The following is a 22,875-nucleotide window of genomic DNA, read 5'->3' on the forward strand; positions in this document are numbered from 1 at the left end:
TATGTTCTGACCTAAACTTATTCCCTATTTAGCCTTTACTAATTTGTTTTCGATATAGCAGTGTGATCAGCAGCAATGTGACCAGAGTACACTATATTTCGTTTCCATATAAACATTCTGGCAGTCAGTTAAGTTGACTGTGTCCTTTGGAAGTCTAATCATACAGACAACAGGTCTGACAGAATATACACTACTTAATATATACAAATGTGAGTCCTGAGAGCAACACATAAGGATTAAAAGAGGAAATAACTTTTCATTAAGGCTGGAAGAAATTTGAGAAACTTTAATGGGGAAGTTTTAAAAACTCTAATTAAATTATATCACTTGCTTTTAGATAAAAATGAGCCCAATCTCGAGTTGCTGGCTTGAAAACGTTTTGTTCATTTATTCATGACCAATGGTGGGCAGGTACTTGGCATCCCAGTGGTTTCATATTTGAATTTCATCTTCCGCTTTAAGTTCATGGCATGTACCACTGACGTGTGGTCCTAATAATTCTCCTGCTGACAACAGTGGAGACAAGGCAGGAGGCTGCATCGTCAATAGGGAAAGAGATGGAGAAAAATTGGGAGTCATGGCTTCTGGCAGAGAACCAAGATGGTAGGGGATGGGAGAGCGTGGGTGTTTCGGAGGCATCTGCCGCAGGGTTACTGCCGGCATTCTTGGTGGGACTGCTTTAATCCCAGGCTGGGCTACTGCTGTTATCAAAGGGGGTGGAAAAACAAAAGATTTCTTCTCTTTTGGAATGCCAGGCATATGCAAATGTTCATCCTTTAGTTTTGCAATATCATTAAATACTGAGGCAAGAGGTTGGAATTTGGGCTCCCAACTGAGAAGATAATTCCAGTGATAGTTGCCTCTTCCATCATGATCAGAGGTTGTCTGAGTTGAAAGAGCTGCACACCTTACTTCCTGATCACCTGAAATAAAGACAGACTCTTTTCTAACATCAGCCAGGATGCCCTCTTTTGCCTCTCTCTTCTGAACTGTCTGGGGTAACACATTATTTTGAGCACAGGTGGTGCTGCAGCCTTCCCCTTCATCTCCTTCCCCAAATGTTTGGCTGGCTACTGCTGTTTCAGCAGTCACCATCACATCGGTTTCCCCAGATAGGCAGGAGAGCTGGTCTGAGTCCCTCGGGATACCCGAGTCTGGCACCCTGGACTCGTGGTCACTCAGAGCTGAGTCTGAGCCCTTTCTGTAGGGATGCTCATTTATCCTCTGGATTTCCTTATCTTCTGCAGTTTCTCCTTCCACAGAACAGTGGCCACTGGAATTTGAGTGTCTGTACAGATTGACAATGTCCTTCTCCATGATACTTATTAAACTCAACCATTCCGGCGTGGCATCCACAGGGACCACCTCGTTACTGCAGTTGTCAGTTTTCTGGAAGGCTTTGAGCACACTGGCATCCCGGGTCACTCCCAAGTCCATATCTAAAGATGAGGTTTTCTTCTCCTCATAATTGTTTCTTGTGTCTTTTTGTTTATGTCTTAAAATCATTACAATTAGAGTGCAGATGAGTATCAGAAACACTAAAAAGGAGACCACCAGGCTGACTGAAAAGCTGCTGGCGAACACTGCCAAGGGTGTTCCTTCAGAGGAGAAAGACACGTTCACAAAAACAGTGCAAGATGCAAACTTGGAGTCTGATTTGGGACTATGAGCGATTATTTTCATTTCCATGGTGTCTTCTTTGTTGAGTTGACTTTTTATTAGGGGAAGGGCTCTAATCAAATAAATATTTCCATTGGTTTTATTTACTGAAAAGAAAGGAGATGAGGTTCCAAGGGAGTAAAGAATGACTCCATCAATACCAGCATCTGCATCTGAGGCTTCCACTCTGCCAATCAACTGTCTGTCTTTATTCTTTTCTGGGAGGGTGAAAAAATACTGATCTTGAGTAAAAATGGGCTCAAATTCATCTATTCCTTCAATATCCACCCAGACCACTAAGGAGGCTGTTGCATCACCTTTGTCTTTGGCTTGGATGGTGAGGCAGTATTTATTGCCATTTTCATAGTCAAGGATTTGATTAGCATGAATATCCCCTGTCAAAGGGTCAATGAGGAAGAGATCGTGATCATAAGACATTCCATGAGTGAGAAAACAGGGTGATACAATAGAATAGGTCAATTCTCCATACGGACCTGCGTCAAAATCCAGAGCATTTATAGAGCATATGGTAGAGGAAATAGGCAGATTTTCTGGAACAATACAGCTGTAGCTTGAGAACATAAACTGAGGTGCATGGTCGTTATCGTCCAGGACATTGACAAACACAACCGCGAAAGAAAAGTGTTTCTTTTCTGCATCTGAAGCTTGAACAGTTAAGGTGAATTTTGTCATTTCTTCATAATCCAGAGGTTTAATCAAATAAAGGACTCCAGTGTTTTCTTCTAAGTAAAAATGTCCCTTCTCATTTCCAGAGATGATGTTGTAGATGATTTCTGCATGTGACCCTGTGTCACGGTCATTTGCTGAGACCACAGTGATGTGACTCCCTAGAGGGGTGCTTTCCTTGACATGGGTGTGATAGCTCAGGCTGCTGAAGTTTGGAGGATTGTCATTGACATCAAGTACTTGTATTGATATGACAGCTGTGGAACTCAATGGAGGGCAGCCACTGTCAGATGCCAGAATGACAAGCTCATGGCTAGCACTTGCTTCTCTGTCCATACTGTGAAGCAACACAAGATAACCGACTTGCTTATAAGGATATTCTGAATGAAAGAATTTAGTTTCCACATGAAAATTGTTCTGTAAATTACCACTGATGATGGAATATTCAACATATGTGTTTTCACGGGTCCAGTCATGGTCGATGTTTGAAAACGTAACAAGCGTGCTTCCAACCAGAGCATCCTCACTTAGGCTAAGATTATAGGATTTGACTGTGAATTCAGGGGCATAATTGTTCATATCTTGTATTCCTATCTCCACTAAAGTAAGAGCTCTCAGGTCAGGATTTCCACCATCACTGGCTTCAACAAGAAATTGAGTTGTTGATATTGTATCCAGAAGTAATACGGGACTGATAGTAAATATTGTGCCTGAAAAATAAGACATAGTATTTCAACACTGTGAGATGCAGTTTTGATGATCCATTTAATCAGCAGTTGACTATCCAATGTCTACTAATATGTGTTTAATTCTTTGTTAGATTTGTTAAGTCACAATGAACAATGACTCCAAATAGAAATATAAATTATTGTATTTATTTGTTTATAACATGTAAGATACAGAAATAATATTCATGACATTCACTCTGTGAAACATGTGTGCTGCTTGAGGTTGCTTTTGCCACAAATTGCTCTGAATTTTATTTTTGTATAGTAAGTTGTTCCACTATTCTTAAAAAATATTTTTGTTTGTAAAATTTATACCCCATTCTACTACCCACAAACACATGTATAGAGATATTCTGGCATAAAGATACTTATTCTGGAGATACTTGTTGATATTCAAGCCAAATGAAAGCAGTAAAAATGATAATGCTGAGTTACTATTATACTATTGCTTAATTAGAGAGATGGGCTTTCCTACAGATCATGCAAGTCGATTTTTCCCTGATTGCTGAAATGTAGTTAATAAAGTTTATTGTACTAAATATAGAAATATATAATTTTTATAAATATGTGTGCTAAAACATTTTTAAGATAAATATGTCTTAAGGATGGTCACTAAGAAAGAACACAGAATGCTGACATTTAAATGCCATGTTTCAGTTAGAGTCCCACCATGAACTAAATCGGCCATCATTTAATATTTTAAAAATATTTGAATCAATAGCTTAGTGTGTTTAATGTTTTAAACATTGCATTTAATGTTTTTAACGTTGCATTTAATGTTTTTAACATTGCCTTTAATGTTTTAAATATTGCATTTAATGTTTTAAATTAAACATTTAATGTTTTAAAAATATTTGAATCAATAGCTCAGTGCAAAATTTGTCAATAGCACATGTCAAGTAAAAGTGTTGCTAAGGATTGAGTGCTCAGAAGAACTGCCTTGCACACTGTGATTTGCTGTGGACAGGGTGGCAGTTGCCATCATCTGGGACTAGAGAAAGAGAGAGAGAGAGAGAGAGAGAGAGAGAGAAAAGATGGTGGGGTGGGGATACAGAGAGAAGAATAGAAAAGCCAAATTCCTGATATATTTGTAATCATGCAGTAATTGTTCATCCACAAGCAGAATGATACAGGACGTACTTCTCCATTTACAATACCCGGTGGGCTTCATGCTGGTATTTTGGGACTAAATTCCCCTTTCAGGTAATCCCAAGGTTAATTTTTAAATGAACTCTCACTTGTGAAATGATGCAATGGTGGATAGAGATGGGGAACAGAGTGTGATGTCTCCCAGGCCCTGTTATTTTCTAGTATGCTCTGCTAGGGACATTGTTTTGCTAATTATTCATCTTTATAAAATTTAGCTTTTAAATTAAATTAAATATCCACTCACTGTTCAACTTTCTCTATATACTGTTTAATTGAATGTAGAATCACTTGCCTGAAGGCATTTCACAACCACGAATGTCTTGGTCTCTGATAAAAAGACAAAAAGCCTTGGGAAGCATCAAGTAAACCAAAACACCACAGTGGTTTCTAGTTGGTAGAGATGCTTAAATAATTTTCCTTTTAAAATTATTCTTGTGCTTATTGAACATATAATGCTATTACTGATTTTTTTTTAACTTGGCTCGGGAAAAAAGCACCAAACTATAGTAATATGAAGTCTTCAGCACTAACTTAATCCCTTCAACATCATTTTGATTCTTGCTGACTCCTGGGATAATTGCCTGAACTGTGCTTGGTTGGATGGATGTAACTGGGTGTTTATTATACTGGGGTCTCTGAATTTGTGAGCATTTACCAGCATTTAAACAGTGACATTTGCTTTCCAGCAACTGAGATGTTGGAGAAGAGAAATAACACTGGCATTTGCTACTGCAGCACTTGATGTGAAGAGTAATGAAACAGTCGTGCTTATAATTCTGTGGGGTGTGGGGAGGTGGGGAACTTTTATAGAGGCATTTAGAAAGGGTTATTTCAGGTTTCTACTTTGAAACCCAAACCTATGAGCACTAATGCAACTATAAATAACTCACCATTCTTAGGATCAATGGAGAATTCCTTAGAAGAGGATAGAATTCTGTAAGAAATGTTCTCATTGCTTTCTAAGTCTGTGGCTGACAGAGTCAGCACTGAATACCCCACAGGTATTGATTCAGGAACTGTGACCTGAGGGAAAAAGAAAAATAGGGACATTGTGCTTAAAGGCTGAAGGTATTTTCACAAACAGGGACAGAACATGAGGTCATTTTATTCATTTTGATTATGGAAACCATACAATACAACCTGACTTTGTTAGACATACTAATTTATGGAACTGACATATTTAAAAGATTGTGTGAATAGTCCCTGGATTCAGAAAAAAAAGGTGTTGTTTTGTTTTGTTTGAGATGCAGTCTTGCTCTGTTGCCCAGGCTGGAGTGCAGTGGCGTGGTCTTAGCTCATTGCATCCTCTGCCTCCCAGGTTCAAGTGATTCTCCTGCCTCAGCCTCCCGAGTAGCTGGGACTACAGGTGCCTGTCACCACACCAGGCTAATTTTTGTATTTTTAGTAGAGATGGGGTTTCACCACGTTGGCCAGGCTGGTCTTGAACTCCTGATCTCAGGTGATCCGCCCACCTCAGCCTCCCAAAGTGCCGGGATTACAGGCGTGAGCCACCATGCCTGGCCAGAAAAATATAAGTTTTAAAAGTAATTTTATTCAGTTTTTTTTTTTTACTATGAAGAAAAGTTCTTCTAAACTATTTCTATGTGGCAGAAAATAGTTAATACATTCACTAATATATTATTCCATTACATACATGGCATAATTCAAGCAAGCCTTCACAGGGGATCATTACTTAGGTTAGCTTCCCCTTGTGTTTACACTTAAATCTTGCATTTGCTACATTCAAAAGTTCTGGAGTCCATTTGCAAGTATTGAGTTGAATGCTATCCTGGCCCTTACTTCTATAAACACATACTATGCTCTAAAAGCTAAAATTTCCACTTTATAGTTTTGTTCATGATTTTTTTCTGTAAAATTTTAATCAATGCATTCCAAAAATATGCCTATGAAGGAAAGAATTTTCCCAAATTAACTGCAGATAATGCAAACAATCTTATCAGTGGTTTTGCAAATATTAGGCAGGTTCCAATTGTCATGACAAACTGGACTACAACCTCTAAAAACTAAAAAAAAAAAAAATACATATGTAGTAAACTAAACTGAATGAGACATTCATTTCCATATGTACTTATAGACTCTGTGATATTAAGTGTAAAACCCGCAGCGTTAACTTAGGCACTAAAAACAGTGAATGCTGTCTATCTGAATTAGTCTATCGGTGATGGAAGACTTACATTATTCTCTATTCTTTCTAGTTTTGGCTTTGGTTTCAGCATCTCTTTAAGCCCTTTACCTGATAGAAATCTTGAGAAAACACTGGTGGATTATCATTGACATCCAGCACACGGACTACGAGTGCTCCCTCTGTGTGGTGCACCGAATCAGAAATTCGGATGAGCAGCTCATATTCAGTCATTTCTTCAAAATCCAATGTTTTCACCAACACCACCACTCCAGTGTTCTGATCAATAGCAAACTTGGTTCCAGGATTACTCTCTTTGGCAAAACTGAATATGAAAGCTGAATTCAAATCCACATCATGAACTGACACATGAGTCACAATTACACCAGGCAAAGAATCTGAAATAGTCATGACCAGTGTCAGTCTCCATTAAAATTCATCCTTTGAAATACATTTCTTTAGTAGTTCCATCCAAGTATTTTTATTCTAAGTCCAATATGATTTGCTTTTTCTTGGCTTGATTTCTCATACAAAGCTCACTATGCACTGAACAAAAACTCTGAAGAATTTATGAGACCAATAAAAGTGAAAATTTACCACTGAGTAGGGAATTGAGGAGGTAGGGTATATTCAATTTTTATATTACATTATTTTCATTATATGCTTACAACACAATTCCAGTACCAAGAAGCATTCTAAGCCACTTATTTATAATATACAGTTTCAGTATCAAAATAATATATTCATGGGGGATATGAATGGGATGAAGGGTATTACTCAGGACATTAATACAAAACATGGCATTTTCAAAAATAGGCCAGGTTTAAATATTTGGGCACTGATGTTCGAATTAGATACTTATTTCCTTATATTTATTTTTGTACAATTATTTATTTTGGAGTGGTGCACACACTGCTTCCTTTTCTTAAATCTGACTCTCAAAATTATTAAGACTATAGAAAAACAAAGTCTACATAGTACTAGTGAGGAAAGCAAATCTCAAATATTATTCACCAAAAAATTACAAAATAGATGAAATGTTCAGTGCCTCACTCACCACATATGTTCTCTAGCCTAAACAGCCCGTGAAAGGGACTTTGTTTTTAAGCTTACAGATACGGTACAGCTAGAAAGAATATGCCAAGATGCTCAGAATAGTTCCATTGTATATGAAACCCATAATTTTCCATTTTCAAGCTTGAACACTCTTGATGTGCACCAACCACACCGTACCCTATTCAGTATGTTTTGATTTATGTAGTTTCTTCTTGTGATATATTTATATTAGGCCCATTGCTATATTTTAACACTAATTGCAAGTGCTGAAAAATAGAACCTTCAATAAAATCAAATGAAAATATATCAAATATGCAAAAGGCAAAACTGGAGAATTTATTTTATTTGTAGGCTGTAATATTTGTAGATATCTCTATGCATAGACATGTCTGGAATATTTCCCTCTGTGAGAGGTTATGGTTGTAATTTGTTTAGAAAGTGAACATAATAAAATGTTAGAAACATTTTAGGAATGAATGTAGTATTACGAGTGAAGTAGAGAGGCAAGCGAGGGGTCACCATTACTTTCATCTTCAACTATGAAGACTTAGGTTATGTTTCACCAATGCAGCCATTGACCATGGACAACTTTGGGTCCACAGACTACGGGACCACTGTATAACCCATAGACCCAAATAATGAAGATTAACCAGCATCTCACTTAAAAATTTCTAGCTTCAACCTCTACCATTAGTGTGGTACAAACGTTGAAGATAAGGTTATTCTGGGGAAAATGATGGGTTTGTACAATAAACATCTAATTTACTTCACTAATTAGTTGTTATTCGTATCCTGAAAAGACTGACAGAGTTATGAATGTTGATTCTTCTTAGAGGAGGTTCACGATGGTTATCACAGTCAACAAAATATGCTTCTTCATAGAGTAGATATAATTTGTAAGAAATGTCTGCATTATAAACAGATACTATAAGGGATGATGGTTGGAGCATGGGGACTTGGCCTCCAGCTGATCTGAGTGCAAATCTCAGCTTTAACATTTTACTCCTTTGACATTTAATATTTAACTTATGATCATCCATTTTTTATTCTGCAAAATGAAGAGAAAAATGATCTAGTTTGCATGGTTGTTGAGGATTAGCACTCATGTTAATACAGTGTCTGGCTAAAGAAAATAGTAAATGATCTTATACAAGTTAATCAAAACCACGATGCCAAATTGTCACACTTACCTTCTGCAATTTCCACTGCTTCAGAGGGGAGAAAAGCTGGGGCATTGTCGTTTACATCAGTCACCTGTACCTTGATTATAGTCGTATTAGAAAGCCTGGGTATCCCTTTATCTGTGGCTTGGACAATCAAGCTGGTTTAGAAAAATAATCAAAGAATGTGATTCATCATCCAGGAATTAGAAAAACAACATAAATATCAAATATCTAGTTGAAAATTTTTAAATGAGCTGACTAGATACTTTTATTCCTCTCTTGGATTTTCTAAATGGAATCATTTAAAATGTATTTCATAAGAATGGCACTCTGAAATTTATTTATTTTTGGCATGTTCAGAGAACCAAATCCAGCAAGCTGCCAGGGATCATGAGGCATTAATGTCAAAATGGACCATTTCGGAGAGCCAGACTGTAAAATTCAATCCTGTCCTGTGAAGAATAATCTTAAAAAATAGAAACACCGATACCTGTACTTTGGATAAGTAGACTGTCTCCACCTTGCCATGCCATGGTCTGGATATTGCTACATATTTCCATCTTACTGAACCAACAAAAGATGTAGGCACTAAAAGATTGCTTTGTACTGATATTTTTGGATCCAAATAGCAAATCAATCGAAATGCTAGAATTAAGACAGGACACTGCTATGATGAACACACTTACAGAAGATGCGTGATTGGCTAGGATTGTGAAGTAGAGGTGAAAGTCCATGATCTGAAAGAATTTACATAGACTAATTTAATCTCTCTTGGATGATGCTACAATGAGCTTCTCCATCAAACAAACTACAAATCTTGTTACTTTCTTCAACTTCTCCCTTTCTCTCACCACCCTTCCAATGTTCAACTAATTATGTATCTTATTGGTATTACCTCCTGGATGTCACTTGGATTAGTGTCCCCAGCCATTTCACTCCTACCTTCAGAGCCCTCATGGATGGTAATCAGCACATTTTGCTTTGTTTGGGAGTGAAGAATCTCCTGGGACATAAGACTTGCAGTGTTTTTAAAACCAAGATACTCCAGGCAAACTGGACGTGGGACTTTCAGTGCTATATCCACTAACGTCCCAAGCAAACCTGGTCAAGCCAGTCCCCTGTAGCCTCAGCCCCTCACCATTTTTACCTGAAATGCTCTATATGTATTGTACCTTTTCTCACCAGGAGTAACTGATAAATTACCAACCTCCCTACTGTGAGTCTCCTCTTGTTCCATCCACCCTCCATATTGCGCTCAATTGCTCTAAGATCCTAGTTTGAAAACCTGACCTCCCTATTTAAAACCCTTCTTTGGTTCTCCATGTCTCTAAGAGGTTATCCAACCCCCGAACATGTTCACATAAACTTTTTTGTTCTTGCTTTTACATGGAATCCCAGCCCTTACACCTTCTTGGTTTTTCAAAGCTCACATCTCTGTGAAGTTGTCATGGACCTTTCATTTGATTTAAATGCACCTTTATGTATTCCCATAGCACCCTGTACATTCTTCTACCATAGCAATCATCACTCTTTTTTCTTAATAACATATTTGTCTGCCTCTTCTGTAAGTTTCTTATGGGCAGGGAGCTGCCTTATTTGCTTTTCTTTAGTAAGTATTGAATGTTGGTTTCTCAAGATTTCCCCAAGGTTATACACGTATGACAGAGCTGGGATTCAGGCTCACGTTTTGTCAGCTGGAAACCTGTGCTTCATGATACTTGTTGAACATACCTCTCTTATTGTGTATATATCACATTCTAATGTATAATTATTGGCTTATTTTTCACTCCCCTCTAAACACGATGAAGGCTAGGAGGGCGGCTGAGTAGTAAAATGAGTTATTAATTAGAAGATGCTCTTTATTTCAGAAGTGGAATTAGTCTCAGCTAGTTGTGGGAACCACGTTTTAAGAAACTATGTCTTGAAAGTTGATACACTTTCACTTTGTTTTCATTGTTAGCTCACTTGATGAATGTTCTTTCTCTTTCCAGTCCTAAATTTAAAAGTGACATGAAATAAACATCAACTCCTTGGTTTGAATTCCTCTTAATATTAAATAATCAGGGCGTATCTACTATTCATGAAGAACACAGGCTGCCTTCTGCATTATCAGAGTTGGAATATTAGTAGAACAACAACCTGAATTTCACATTTCTGGAGCCTAACTTCTGGAATAATTATATGCGGAAAGTTTATTTTGTTAGTGTGAATGTCAGTCAGATACATATGGAAATATTTTACCAAAGATAATCAACTCATACTGCTTTCTCCCGTGCTGCTTGCCCCTTCCAATGTCATCTAAAGTCTCAGCCAAGACATCAAAGTTAAGTTTCTATCAACTCTTCTACTGTAGCCATAATTACCATTATTTTCACAATGTTACAATTTCAGGCATCCTAAATATTATCTTGTCAGATTAAAAAGAAGTGAGATTCTTTGATACGGAGAGAAATATGTTGTTTAGCATCAAAATAAATGGGAAAGGAAAAGGTTTCTCAATGACCTGAAGAACAAACAAAAAAATACGAAGGTAGATGTGCAGATATTCTGTACACAACCCCTGCAAGACTTCAAGCCATCTATGATGGCTCTTTCGCAGTTGTGAAACTGTTGGTTGTAGCCAGTCCAACTCACTCCATGTTCCACAACTGTTGCGCTGGTTACTATTATCGCTAGAGACAATAAATGAAACTGACCAGATTTAGAACAGGCTCATTCTAAGCCTTTTAAATTCAGAGCATTTTTTTCCTATTCTATCAACCATGGGAAGCTTCTTTTACCATGTTAAACTTTAAATAAGGCCTTTGACCAGGAAGGATCTTTTTGATTGTCTTAACAAGTACTAAACTTGTTGGTAGAGGATTTTTCAAAACTCTCATTTATATCTTAAACATCTAGCAGGAATTTTCTATTCCTTCTGAAATTCTGAAAAAAATTAGAATATCAGCCACCAGCAGAAATAACTATGAAAAGAAAAACTATGATTTCTGGTTAAAGACAGCAAGCTGACTACACAGGTTTTATCTTCTCTTCCTCTCAAGATTCTTCTAAAATGATATCAAAAACCTTTTATAATAAGTTATAAGTCCATAAAGCTAAAAAATGAGGGAAGATATTAGTGAGTGAAATGAATGAGAAATATCAACAATTTCTGGAAGATACAAGCAGATTGAAGAGTGGTTGCAGATGAGTGGGCCAAAGGAAATCAGAGATTAAAATCCACTCAGAATGTACAACACCAAGAGTGGATCCCACTGAAAACTGTAAATCTGAGTGATAATGATGTGTCAGTGTAGCTTCATCAAATGTAACGAATGCACCACTCTGGTGGGGATTTTGATAACGGGGGAGGCTGTGCATGTGTGTGGGCAGGGATATACAGGAAATCTCTGCACCGTCTCTCAATTTTGCTGTGGACCTAAAACCACTCTAAAAGTCTTTTAAAATGCATTCAGAGGAGCATAAAGATACATGAGGAGCAGAGTTGCTCCCAGGTCACCAAGGAGAGGCTCAAGACATGGCAAAAATTGCAGTGAGGTATTGAGATAAAAATAGGAAGAATATTTTAAATTCAGATTATTTAAATAGAAAGATAATTTATGTTATTTTAAATACAGGGTAGTTATGTCCCTCTTGCCCATTACTCTGGATTCTCAGCCAAAGAATGCCTTTGGTTCATACTTGGGGTTAGTAATATTGAAAGACCTTCTCTGGAGAACTGAAAGTCCCCTCCCAAAGAAAAGTGAACTCCACATACTGCCGTTTGTATGTCATCCTGAAAAATAGTCGACTTCCCCTGTGGTTCATTTGAAAGTGAAGTGTGCTAGTCAAGTCCCTCTAGCCCACTCAGAGGTTCTAATGACTTTCACATTGCCTCACTTGTATCTAAGAATCAACACTTATTTACAGAAAGCCTTCAGCATGAAAAAGAGAGCTCAATATAGACAAATAAAAAAAAGGAACCCAGTGGAAACAGATATTGAAAGGAACAAAAGAAAATTTAAAACAATTCTAATTAATACCTTGGAGAGATATCAGAAGACAACATGTGCATAAAACAAGAGTTGGATATTATTTAAAAAGTCAAACATCAAAGAAGAGCTTTTAGAAGTAAAAACAAATATATAACATTGTCTCAATTTTTAATTAGAAAATAAGAAAAAAATGTTAGAAGATTAAAATTCAGGAAATATCTTCCCAAAATAAAACAACAAAAACCAAACCCACACACAAACAATAAATGGAAAGTAGGAAATAAAATATAACTAACAAAGAATCCATCTAGGCAATCCAATACCTAATTGAATAGGATTCAGGAAAATGAAACAGGGCAAAACAACAAAACAAAACTAAAAAAAGGGGAGGAAATTTTCAATGAATTTCCTCCCCTTTTTAATAATACAAGAAAATTAAAAGAAACATGTCTTTTTACTAAAAGGGAACACTGAATACACAGCACAAGGAGAAACCCACATCAAAATATGTAATCATATTTTAAAATATTATGGATAAGTATAACCTATAAATTTCTAGAGAGAAGGAAAAATTATACAAAGTAAAAGAATCAGAATGGCGGCCAGGCACAGTGGCTCATGCCTTTAATCCCAGCACTTTGAGAGGCTGAGGCGGGTGGATCATAAGGTCAGGAGTTCGAGACCAGCCTGGCCAATTTGGTGAACCCCCCATCTCTACTAAAAATATAAAAATTAGCTGGGCGTGGTAGCGGGCGCCTGTAGTCCCAGCTACTTGGGAGGCTGAGGCAGGAGAATCGCTTGAACCGGGGAGGCAGAGGTTGCACTGAGCCAAGATCACACCACTCCAGCCTGGGCAAAGAGCAAGACTCCATCTCAAAAAAAAAAAAAAAAAAAAAAAGAATTAGAATGGCACCAGACTTGTTAATAGCAACACTGGGTTTCAGAGAATAACACAGCAATGCCTTCAAAATTCTAAAACATACTTTCAACTTCTGTATTGTCCATTGTATATATTACATGAAAGAGTAGAATAAAGACATCTTCAGACATGCAAGGGCTCAGATAATTTACTTCCCTGGCACCTTTTCCTGCAAACCTATTGGAAGAGAAAGACATGGGATCTGGAAGTGCTGGCCTGACCTAGGAGAGCTATAAACCAAAGTTATGGGATCTCAGCTTGCAATAGGTTTATTAACCCAGACTGTTCATGCTAGATGGAGAGGGCATAAAGCAGTAGGAACCAGGTCTTCATGAAAAAAGAGGGCTTGATAGAATATTTGATGAAAGGCAGTTAGAGGAAAAATTAGATGCAGATAACAGAGCTTATGGGATATTTACAAGGAATTAAGTGCATAGATATAGCCAATTGGGCAATCAAGAAAGGAACTCTGGGGGCTTGAGGAGTAGTGATAAAAGGAAAAAAAATCATATATTATGATCTGACTATGAAGTAAACATGAATATATTCATATAATATAAACACTAATTACTGATTAAATGAAAAACAGTGATATGAATATAGAAAGAGTTGGAGTGTTAGAAAGTAAGGATTTTACACCTATATCTATTATAACAGGAAGTTAAGAGATAATGTTTAAAGTTATAAATTATTACATAGTTGTATTTATAATATCAGAGAAAATCAGTTAATAGTGTCTGCTTCTGGAGGGCTTTAGCCTTGGGAGAGGTGAGGCAGTGGTTGCTGACTTTCATCTACACTCTATATACTATTTGATTTTTTTAAAAATGTATATATTACTTTGATAATAATAATCAAATTAAGAAAATGTGCTTAGATCAAAATCTTTAATCTTTATGTATCTATTGAATACTTCTTTTCTGCCTAAACAGGCTCAATTCTAAACAAAAAGAAGAAAGCCGGAGGCACCATATTACCTGACTTCAAACTATACTATAAGGCTACAGTAATCAAAACAGCATGGTACTAGGAACAGAATAGAAAACTTAGAAATAGAACCACACACCTGCAACCATTCAATCTTTGACAAAGGCAGCAAAAACAAGCAATGAGGAAAGCACTCCCTATTCAATAAATGTTACTGGGATAACTGGCTAACCAGATGCAGAAGAATGAAACTAGATCCTTACCTTTTACCATATACAAAAATTGACTGAAGATGAATTGAAGATTTAAATATAAGACCTCAAGCTATAGAAATCCTAGAAGAAAACCTAAGAAATACCCTTCTTGAAATTGGCCCTGGCAAGAAATTTTTGACTAAGTCCTCAAAAGCAATTGTAACAAAAAACAAAAATTGACAAATGGGATCTAATTAAACTAAAGAGCTTCTGCACAATAAAAGAAATAATCAACAGAGTAAACAGACAACCTACAGAATGAGAGAAAATATTCACTAACTATGCATCTGGCAAAGGTCTAATATCCAGAATCTACAAGGAACTTAAATCAACAAGCAAAAACCAAATAATCCCATCAAAAAATGGGCAAAGGACATGAACAGACACTTTTCAAAGAAAGAAATAGAAGCAGCCAACAAACATATAAAACATGCTCATCATCACTAATCATCAGAGAAATACAAATCAAAACATAATGAGATACCAGTCAGAATGGCTATTATTAAAAAGTCAAAAAACAACAGATACTGGTGAGATTGTGAAGAAAAGGGAACATTAATACATTGTTGAGAATGTAAAATAGTTCAGCCATTGTGGAAAGCAGTTTGGAGATTTCTCAAAGAACTTACCACAAAGTACCATCGGACCCAGCAATCCTATTGCTGGGTATATTCCCAAAAGAAGGTAGATCATTATAGCAAAAAGATACATACATTTATATGTTCATCACCATGCTATTCACAATAGCAAAAAGGCAACCTAGGTGCCTGTTAATGGTGGATTGGATAAGGAAAATGTGATCTATGCAGCCATAAAAAAGAATGAAATCATGTCTTTTGCAGAAACATGGATAGAGCTGGAGGCTATAATCCTAAACAAATTAACACATAAAAAACCAAAACAGCTCATGTTCTCACTTACAAATGGAAGCTAAACATTGAGCACACATGGACATAAACATGGGAATAATGGACACTGTGAACTGCTGAGGGGGAGGGAGGGAGAGGGCATGGGTTGAAAAACTACCTGAGTACTGTGCTCACTACATGGTGCAATACACCTATGTAACAAACCTGCACACGTCTCCTGTATCTAAAATAAAATTTGAAATTAAAAATAAATAAATAAAAATAAACTATACAAGAGGATTGCATAGGTAATATGCAAATACTATGCCATTTTATATAAGAAATGTGAGCATCCACGGATTTTTGTATGGGGGAGTGGGAGGGATGCAGTGGAGAGTCCACAACCAATACCTCATGGATACCGAGAGATGACTGTATTTTTAGTGATTCTAATGCAAACATATTTTGAAGTCTTCTTTTATTCAGACCAACCTCTCCCCTTGGTCTCCATGACATTATCTTTTTCTAGATCTTTCTTTTTATTATTATTATTATACTTTAAGTTTTAGGGTACATGTGCACAATGTGCAGGTTTGTTACATATATATCCATGTGCCATGTTGGTGTGCTGCACCCATTAACTCGTCATTTAGCATTAAGTATATCTCCTAATGCTGTCCCTCCCCCCTACCCCCACCCCACAACAGTCCCCACAGTGTGATATTCCCCTTCCTGTGTCCATGTGTTCTCATTGTTCAATTCCCACCTATGAGTGAGAACATGCAGTGTTTGGTTTTTTGTCCTTGCGATAGTTTACTGAGAATGATGGTTTCCAGTTTCATGTTTCATCCATGTCCCTACAAAGGACATGAACTCATCATTTTTTATGGCTGCATAGTATTCCATGGTGTATATGTGCCACATTTTCTGAATCCAGTCTATCGTTGTTGGACATTTGGGTTGGTTCTAGTGCCGCAATAAACATATGGGTGCATGTGTCTTTATAGCAGCATGATTTATAGTCCTTTGGGTATATACCCAGTAATGGGATGGCTGGGTCAAATGGTATTTCTAGTTCTAGATCCCTGAGGAATCGCCACACTGACTTCCACAATGGTTGAACTAGTTTACAGTCCCACCAACAGTGTAAAAGTGTTCCTATTTCTCCACATCCTCTCCAGCACCCGTTGTTTCCTGACTTTTTAATGATGGCCATTCTAACTGGTGTGAGATGGTATCTCATTGTGGTTTTGATTTGCATTTCTCTGATGGCCAGTGATGATGAGCATTTTTTCATGTGTTTTTTGGCTGCATAAATGTCTTCTTTTGAGAAGTGTCTGTTCATATCCTTTGCCCACTTTTTGATGGGGTTGTTTTTTCTTGTAAATCTGTTTGAGTTCATTGTAGATTCTGGATATTAGCCCTTTGTCAGATGAGTAGATTGCAAACATTTTCTCCCATTGTGTAGGTTGCCTGTTCACTCTGATGGTAGTTTCTTTTGCTGTGCAGAAGCTCTTTAGTTTAATTAGATCCCATTTGTCAATTTTGGCTTTTGTTGCCATTGCTTTTGGTGTTTTAGACATGAAGTCCTTGCCCATGCCTATGTCCTGAATGGTATTGCCTAGGTTTTCTTCTAGGGTTTTTATGGTTTAAGTCTAACATGTAAGTCTTTAATCCATCTTGAATTAATTTTTGTATAAGGTGTAAGGAAGGGATCCAGTTTCAGCTTTCTACATGGCTAGCCAGTTTTCCCAGCACCATTTATTAAATAGGGAATCCTTTCCCCATTGCTTGTTTTTGTCAGGTTTGTCAAAGATCAGATAGTTGTAGATAGGTGGCATTATTTCTGAGGGCTCTGTTCTGATCCATTGATCTACGTCTCTGTTGTGGTACCAGTACCATGCTGTTTTGGTTACTGTAGCCTTGTAGTATAGTTTGAAGTCAGGTAGCGTGATGCCTCCAGCTTTGTTCTTTTGGCTTAGGATTGACTTGGCGATGCGGGCTCTTTTTTGGTTCCATATGAACTTTAAAGTAGTTTTTTCCAATTCTGTGAAGAAAGTCATTGGTAGCTTGATGGGGATGGCATTGAATCTATAAATAACCTTGGGCAGTATGGCCATTTTGATGATATTGATTCTTCCAACCCATGAGCATGGAATGTTCTTCCATTTGTTTGTATCCTCTTTTATTTCATTAAGAAGTGGTTTGTAGTTCTCCTTGAAGAGGTCCTTCACATCCCTTGTAAGTTGGATTCCTAGGTATTTTATTCTCTTTGAAGCAATTGTGAATGGGAGTTCACTCATGATTTGTCTCTCTGTTTGTCTGTGATTGGTGTACAAGAATGCTTGTGATTTTTGTGCATTGATTTTGTATCCTGAGACTTTGCTGAAGTTGCTTATCAGCTTAAGGAGATTTTGGGCTGAGACAATGGGGTTTTCTAGATATACAATCATGTCATCTGCAAACAGGGACAATTTGACTTCCTCTTTTCCTAATTGAATATCCTTTATTTCCTTCTCCTGCCTGATTGCCCTGGCCTGAACTTCCAGCACTATGTTGAATAGGAGTGGTGAGAGAGGGCATCCCTGTCTTGTGCCAGTTTTCAAAGGGAATGCTTCCAGTTTTTGCCCATTCAGTATGATATTGGCTGTGGGTTTGTCATAGATAGCTCTTATTATTTTGAGATACGTCCCATCAATGCCTAATTTATTGAGAGTTTTTATCATGAAGGGTTGTTGAATTTTGTCAAAGGCCTTTTCTGCATCTATTGAGATAATCATGTGGTTTTTGTCTTTGATTCTGTTTATATGCTGGATTACATTTATTGATTTGCCTATGTTGAACCAGGCTTGCATCCCAGGGATGAAGCCCACTTGATCATGGTTGATAGGCTTTTTGATGTGCTGCTGGATTTGGTTTGCCAGTATATTATTGAGGATTTTTGCATTGATGTTCATCAAGGATATTGGTCTGAAATTCTCTTTTTTTGTTGTGTCTCTGCCAGGCTCTGGTATCAGGATGATGCTGGCTTCATAAAATGTGTTAGGGAGGATCCTCTTCTTCTATTGATTGGAATAGTTTCAGAAGGAATGGTAGCAGTTCCTCCTTGTACTTCTGGTAGAATTCAGCTGTGAATCCATCAGGTCCTGGACTCTTTTTGGTTGGTAAGCTATTGATTATTGCCTCAATTTCAGAGCCTGTTATTGGTCTATTCAGAGATTCAACTTCTTCCTGGTTTGGTCTTGGGAGGGTGTATTTGTCGGGAAATTATCCATTTCTTCTAGATTTTCTAGTTTATTTGCATAGAGGTGTTTGTAGTATTGTCTGATGGTAGATTGTATTTCTGTGGGATTGGTGGTGATATCCCCTTTATCATTTTTTATTGCATCTATTTGATTCTTCTCTCTTTTCTTCTTTATTAGTCTTGCTAGCAGTCTATCAATTTTGTTGATCTTTTCAAAAAACCAGCTCCTGGACTCATTGATTTTTTGAAGGGTTTTTTGTGTCTCTATTTCCTTCAGTTCTGCTCTGATTTTAGTTATTGCTTGCCTTCTGCTAGCTTTTGAATGTGTTTGCTCTTGCTTTTCTAGTTCTTTTAATTGTGATGTTAGGGTGTTAATTTTGGATCTTTCCTGCTTTCTCTTGTGGGCATTTAGTGCTATAAATTTCCCTCTACACACTGCTTTGAATGTGTCCCAGAGTTCTGGTATGTTGTGTCTTTATTCTTGTTGTTTTCAAAGAACATCTTTATTTCTGCCTTCATTTCGTTATGTACCCAGTAGTCATTCAGGAGCAGGTTGTTCAGTTTCCATGTAGTTGAGCGGTTTTGAGTGAGTTTCTTAATCCTGAGTTCTAGTTTGATTGCACTGTGGTCTGAGAGACAGTTTATTATAATTTCTATTCTTTTACATTTGCTGAGGAGAGCTTAACTTCCAACTATGTGGTCAATTTTGGAATAGGTGTGGTGTGGTGCTGAGAAGAATGTATATTCTGTTGATTTGGGGGTGGAGAGTTCTGTACATGTGTATTAGGTCTGCTTGGTGCAGAGCTGAGTTCAATTCCTGGATATCCTTGTTAACTTTCTGTCTCGTTGATCTGTCTAATGTTGACAGTGGGGTGTTAAAATCTCCCATTATTATTGTGTGGTAGTTTAAGTCTCTTTGTAGGTCATTCAGGACTTGCTTTATGAATCTGGGTGCTCCTGTGTTGGGTGCATATATATTTAGGATAGTTAGCTCTTCTTGTTGAATTGATCCCTTTACCATTATGTAATGGCCTTCTTTGTCTCTTTTGATCTTTGTTGGATTAAAGTCTGTTTTATCAGAGACTAGGATTGCAACCTTTGCCTTTTTTTGTTTTCCATTTGCTTGGTAGATCTTCCTCCATCCTTTTATTTTGAGTCTATGTGTGTCTCTGCACCTGAGATGGGTTTCCTGAATACAGCACACTGATGGGTCTTGACTCCTTATCCAATTTGCCAGTCTGTGTCTTTTAATTGGAGCATTTAGCCCATTTACATTTAAAGTTAATACTGTTATGTGTGAATTTGATCCTGTCATTATGATATTGGTTGCTTATTTTGCTCGTTAGTTGATGCAGTTTCTTCCTAGCCTCGATGGTCTTTACAATTTGGCATGTTTTTGTAGTGGCTGGTACCGGTTGTTCCTTTCCATGTTTAGTGCTTCCTTCAGGAGCTCTTTTAGGGCAGGCCTGGCGGTGACAAAATCACTTAGCATTTGCTTGTCTGTATTTTATTTCTCCTTCACTTATAAAGCTTAGTTTGGCTGGATATGAGATTCTGGGTTGAAAATTCTTTTCTTTAAGAATGTTGAATATCGGCCCCCACTCTCTTCTGGCTTGTAGAATTTCTGCAAAGAGATCAGCTGTTAGTCTGATGGGCTTCCCTTTGTGGGTAACCCAACCTTTCTCTCTGGCCGCCCTTAACATTTTTTCCTTCATTTCAACTTTGGTGAATCTGACAATTATGTGTCATGGAGTTGCTCTTCTCAAGGAGTGTCTTTGTGGCATTCTCTGTATTTCCTGAATCTGAATGTTGGCCTGCCTTGTTAGATTGGGGAAATTCTCCTGAATAATATCTTGCAGAGGGTTTTCCAACTTGGTTCCATTCTCCCCGTCACTTTCAGGTACACCAATCAGACGTAGATTTGGTCTTTTCACATAGTCCCATATTTCTTGGAGGCTTTGTTCGTTTCTTTTTATTCTTTTTTCTCTAAACTTCTCTTCTTGCTTCATTTCATTCATTTCATCTTCCATCACTGATACCCTTTCTTCCAGTTGATCGCACTGGCTACCAAGGCTTCTGCAATCTTCACGTAGTTCTCGAATCTTGGCTTTCAGCTTCATCAGCTCCTTTAAGCCCTTCTCTGCATTGGTTATCTTAATTATACATTAATCTATTTTTTTTTCAAAGTTTTTAACTTCTTTGCCATTGGTTTGAATTTCCTCTCATAGCTCGGAGTAGCTTGATCGTCTGAAGCCTTCTTCTCTCAACTCTTCAAAGTTATTCTCTGTCCAGCTTTGTTCCATTGCTGGTGTGGAACTGCATTCCTTTGGAGTAGGAGAGTTGCTCTGCTTTTTAGAATTTCCAGTTTTTCTGCTCTGTTTTTTCCCCATCTTTGTGGTTTTTTCTACTTTTGGTCTTTGATGATGGTGATGTACAGATGGGTTTTTGGTGTGGGTGTCCTTTCTGTTTGTTAGTTTTCCTTCTACCAGACAGGACCCTCAGCTGCAGGTCTGTTGGAGTTTGCTAGAGGTCCACTCCAGACCCTGTTTTGCTGGGTGTCAGCAGCAGTGGCTGCAGAACAGCTGACTTTTGTGGACTGCAAATTCAGCTGTCTGATTGTTCCTCTGGAAGTTTTGTCTCAGAGGAGTACCTGGCCGAGTGAGGTGTCAGTCTCTCCCTACTTGGGGGTGCCTCCCAGTTAGGCTGCTTGGGGGTCAGGGACCCACTTTAGGAGGCAGGCTGCCCGTTCTCAGATCTCCAGCTGTGTGCTGGGAGAACCACTACTCTCTTCAAAGCTGTCAGACAGGGACATTTAAGTCTGCAGAGGTTCCTGCTGTCTTTTTGTTTGTCTGTGCCCTGCCCCCAGAGGTGGAGCCTACAGAGGCAGGCAGGCCTCCTTGAGCTGTGGTGGGCTCCACCCAGTTCGAGCTTCCTGGCTGCTTTGTTTACCTAAGCAAGCCTGGGCAATGGCGGGCCCCCCTCCCCCAGCCTTACTGCCACCTTGTAGTTTGATCTCAGACTGCTGTGCTAGCAATCAGCAAGACTGCGTGGGCATAGGACCCTCCAAGCTAGGTGCGGGACACAATCTCCTGGTGTTCCGTTTTCCAAGCCCATTGGAAAAGCGCAGTATTAGGGTGGGAGTGACCCCATTTTCCAGGTGCCGTCTGTTACCCCTTTCTTTGACTAGGAAAGGGAACTCCCTGACCCCTTGCGCTTCCCGAGTGAGGCAATGCCTCACCCTGCTTCGGCTCGCACACGGTGCACTGCGCCTACTGTCCTGCACCCACTGTTTGGCACTCCCTAGTGAGATGAACCTGGTACCTCAGATGGAAATGCAGAAATCACCCGTCTTCTGCGTCGCTCACGCTGGGAGCTGTAGACTGGAGCTGTTCCTATTTGGCCATCTTGGCTCCACCCTCTCTAGATCTTTCTATTCCCTAAATATATATTGCACTTCCTATTTATCGGCTGAATCTTGAGGTGGTGATAAGTCACCACTCCTCAATTCTCATTTTACATATTCTCCCTAGGTAATTCATTTTACACATTTTCCCTGGATGAATCTCAAATCCGTATCTTGAGTGAAGACCCCTACCCTGAGCTACAGATTATTATTTTCAATTGCCAAAAGGGTATCTTCACTTTTGTCCTTGTATTGGTCCTTCCACCTCAAAATACCCAGAATAAAAAAATCATAATGTCCGTTTATTCCTCTCCCTTCCTTTCCTACGCAGAAATTTCAGAACTATTCTATCTCTTTTCTTGCCCAGTAAATTCAATTGGTGATCAAGTTCCTATGGATTCCATATTTGAATCAACATTTTAGTATGTACCTTCCTTCTGTCCCCACTGCACCATCCATGTAACAGACTTTTCATTGCTGAGATCTAGCTCAGCTTGTTGGCCTAAGCTAGTTCTCTCTCTTGCAGTGCATCCATTACGAGGTGTCTTTAGAAATAAAGATACAAACATTCGTTCAACTGCTTATAGTTGTATGTAGTTCACAGAATAATGTTTAGTGTCCACTACGAGACACAGAAAGTCTTTCAAAACTTGCCTGCTGCGTCTTTTATTACCCCACACTTAGTTGCTCCTTTGGTGTGCTGTACTACTTGCTACTTCCA

At 38.2% G+C, this 22,875-nt stretch overlaps 1 protein-coding gene across 1 annotated transcript in view; it reads right to left on the reverse strand.

Annotated features, from left to right (window-relative positions):
- Positions 1-271: 271 nt before the first annotated feature.
- DCHS2 (dachsous cadherin-related 2) overlaps positions 272-22,875 on the reverse strand; it is a 269,592-nt gene continuing 246,988 nt past the window's right edge. The window contains exons 18-21 of the mRNA XM_063638296.1: positions 8,613-8,743; positions 6,478-6,764; positions 5,114-5,246; positions 272-3,056 (exon numbers count right to left, since the gene is read on the reverse strand). Coding sequence (XP_063494366.1) covers positions 433-3,056; positions 5,114-5,246; positions 6,478-6,764; positions 8,613-8,743 — 3,175 coding nt within the window. The 3' untranslated portion in view covers positions 272-432. The remainder of the gene's footprint in view (positions 3,057-5,113; positions 5,247-6,477; positions 6,765-8,612; positions 8,744-22,875) is intronic.

Source organism: Symphalangus syndactylus, chromosome 4 (assembly GCF_028878055.3).
Source record: "Symphalangus syndactylus isolate Jambi chromosome 4, NHGRI_mSymSyn1-v2.1_pri, whole genome shotgun sequence".
Lineage (NCBI taxonomy): Eukaryota > Metazoa > Chordata > Mammalia > Primates > Hylobatidae > Symphalangus > Symphalangus syndactylus.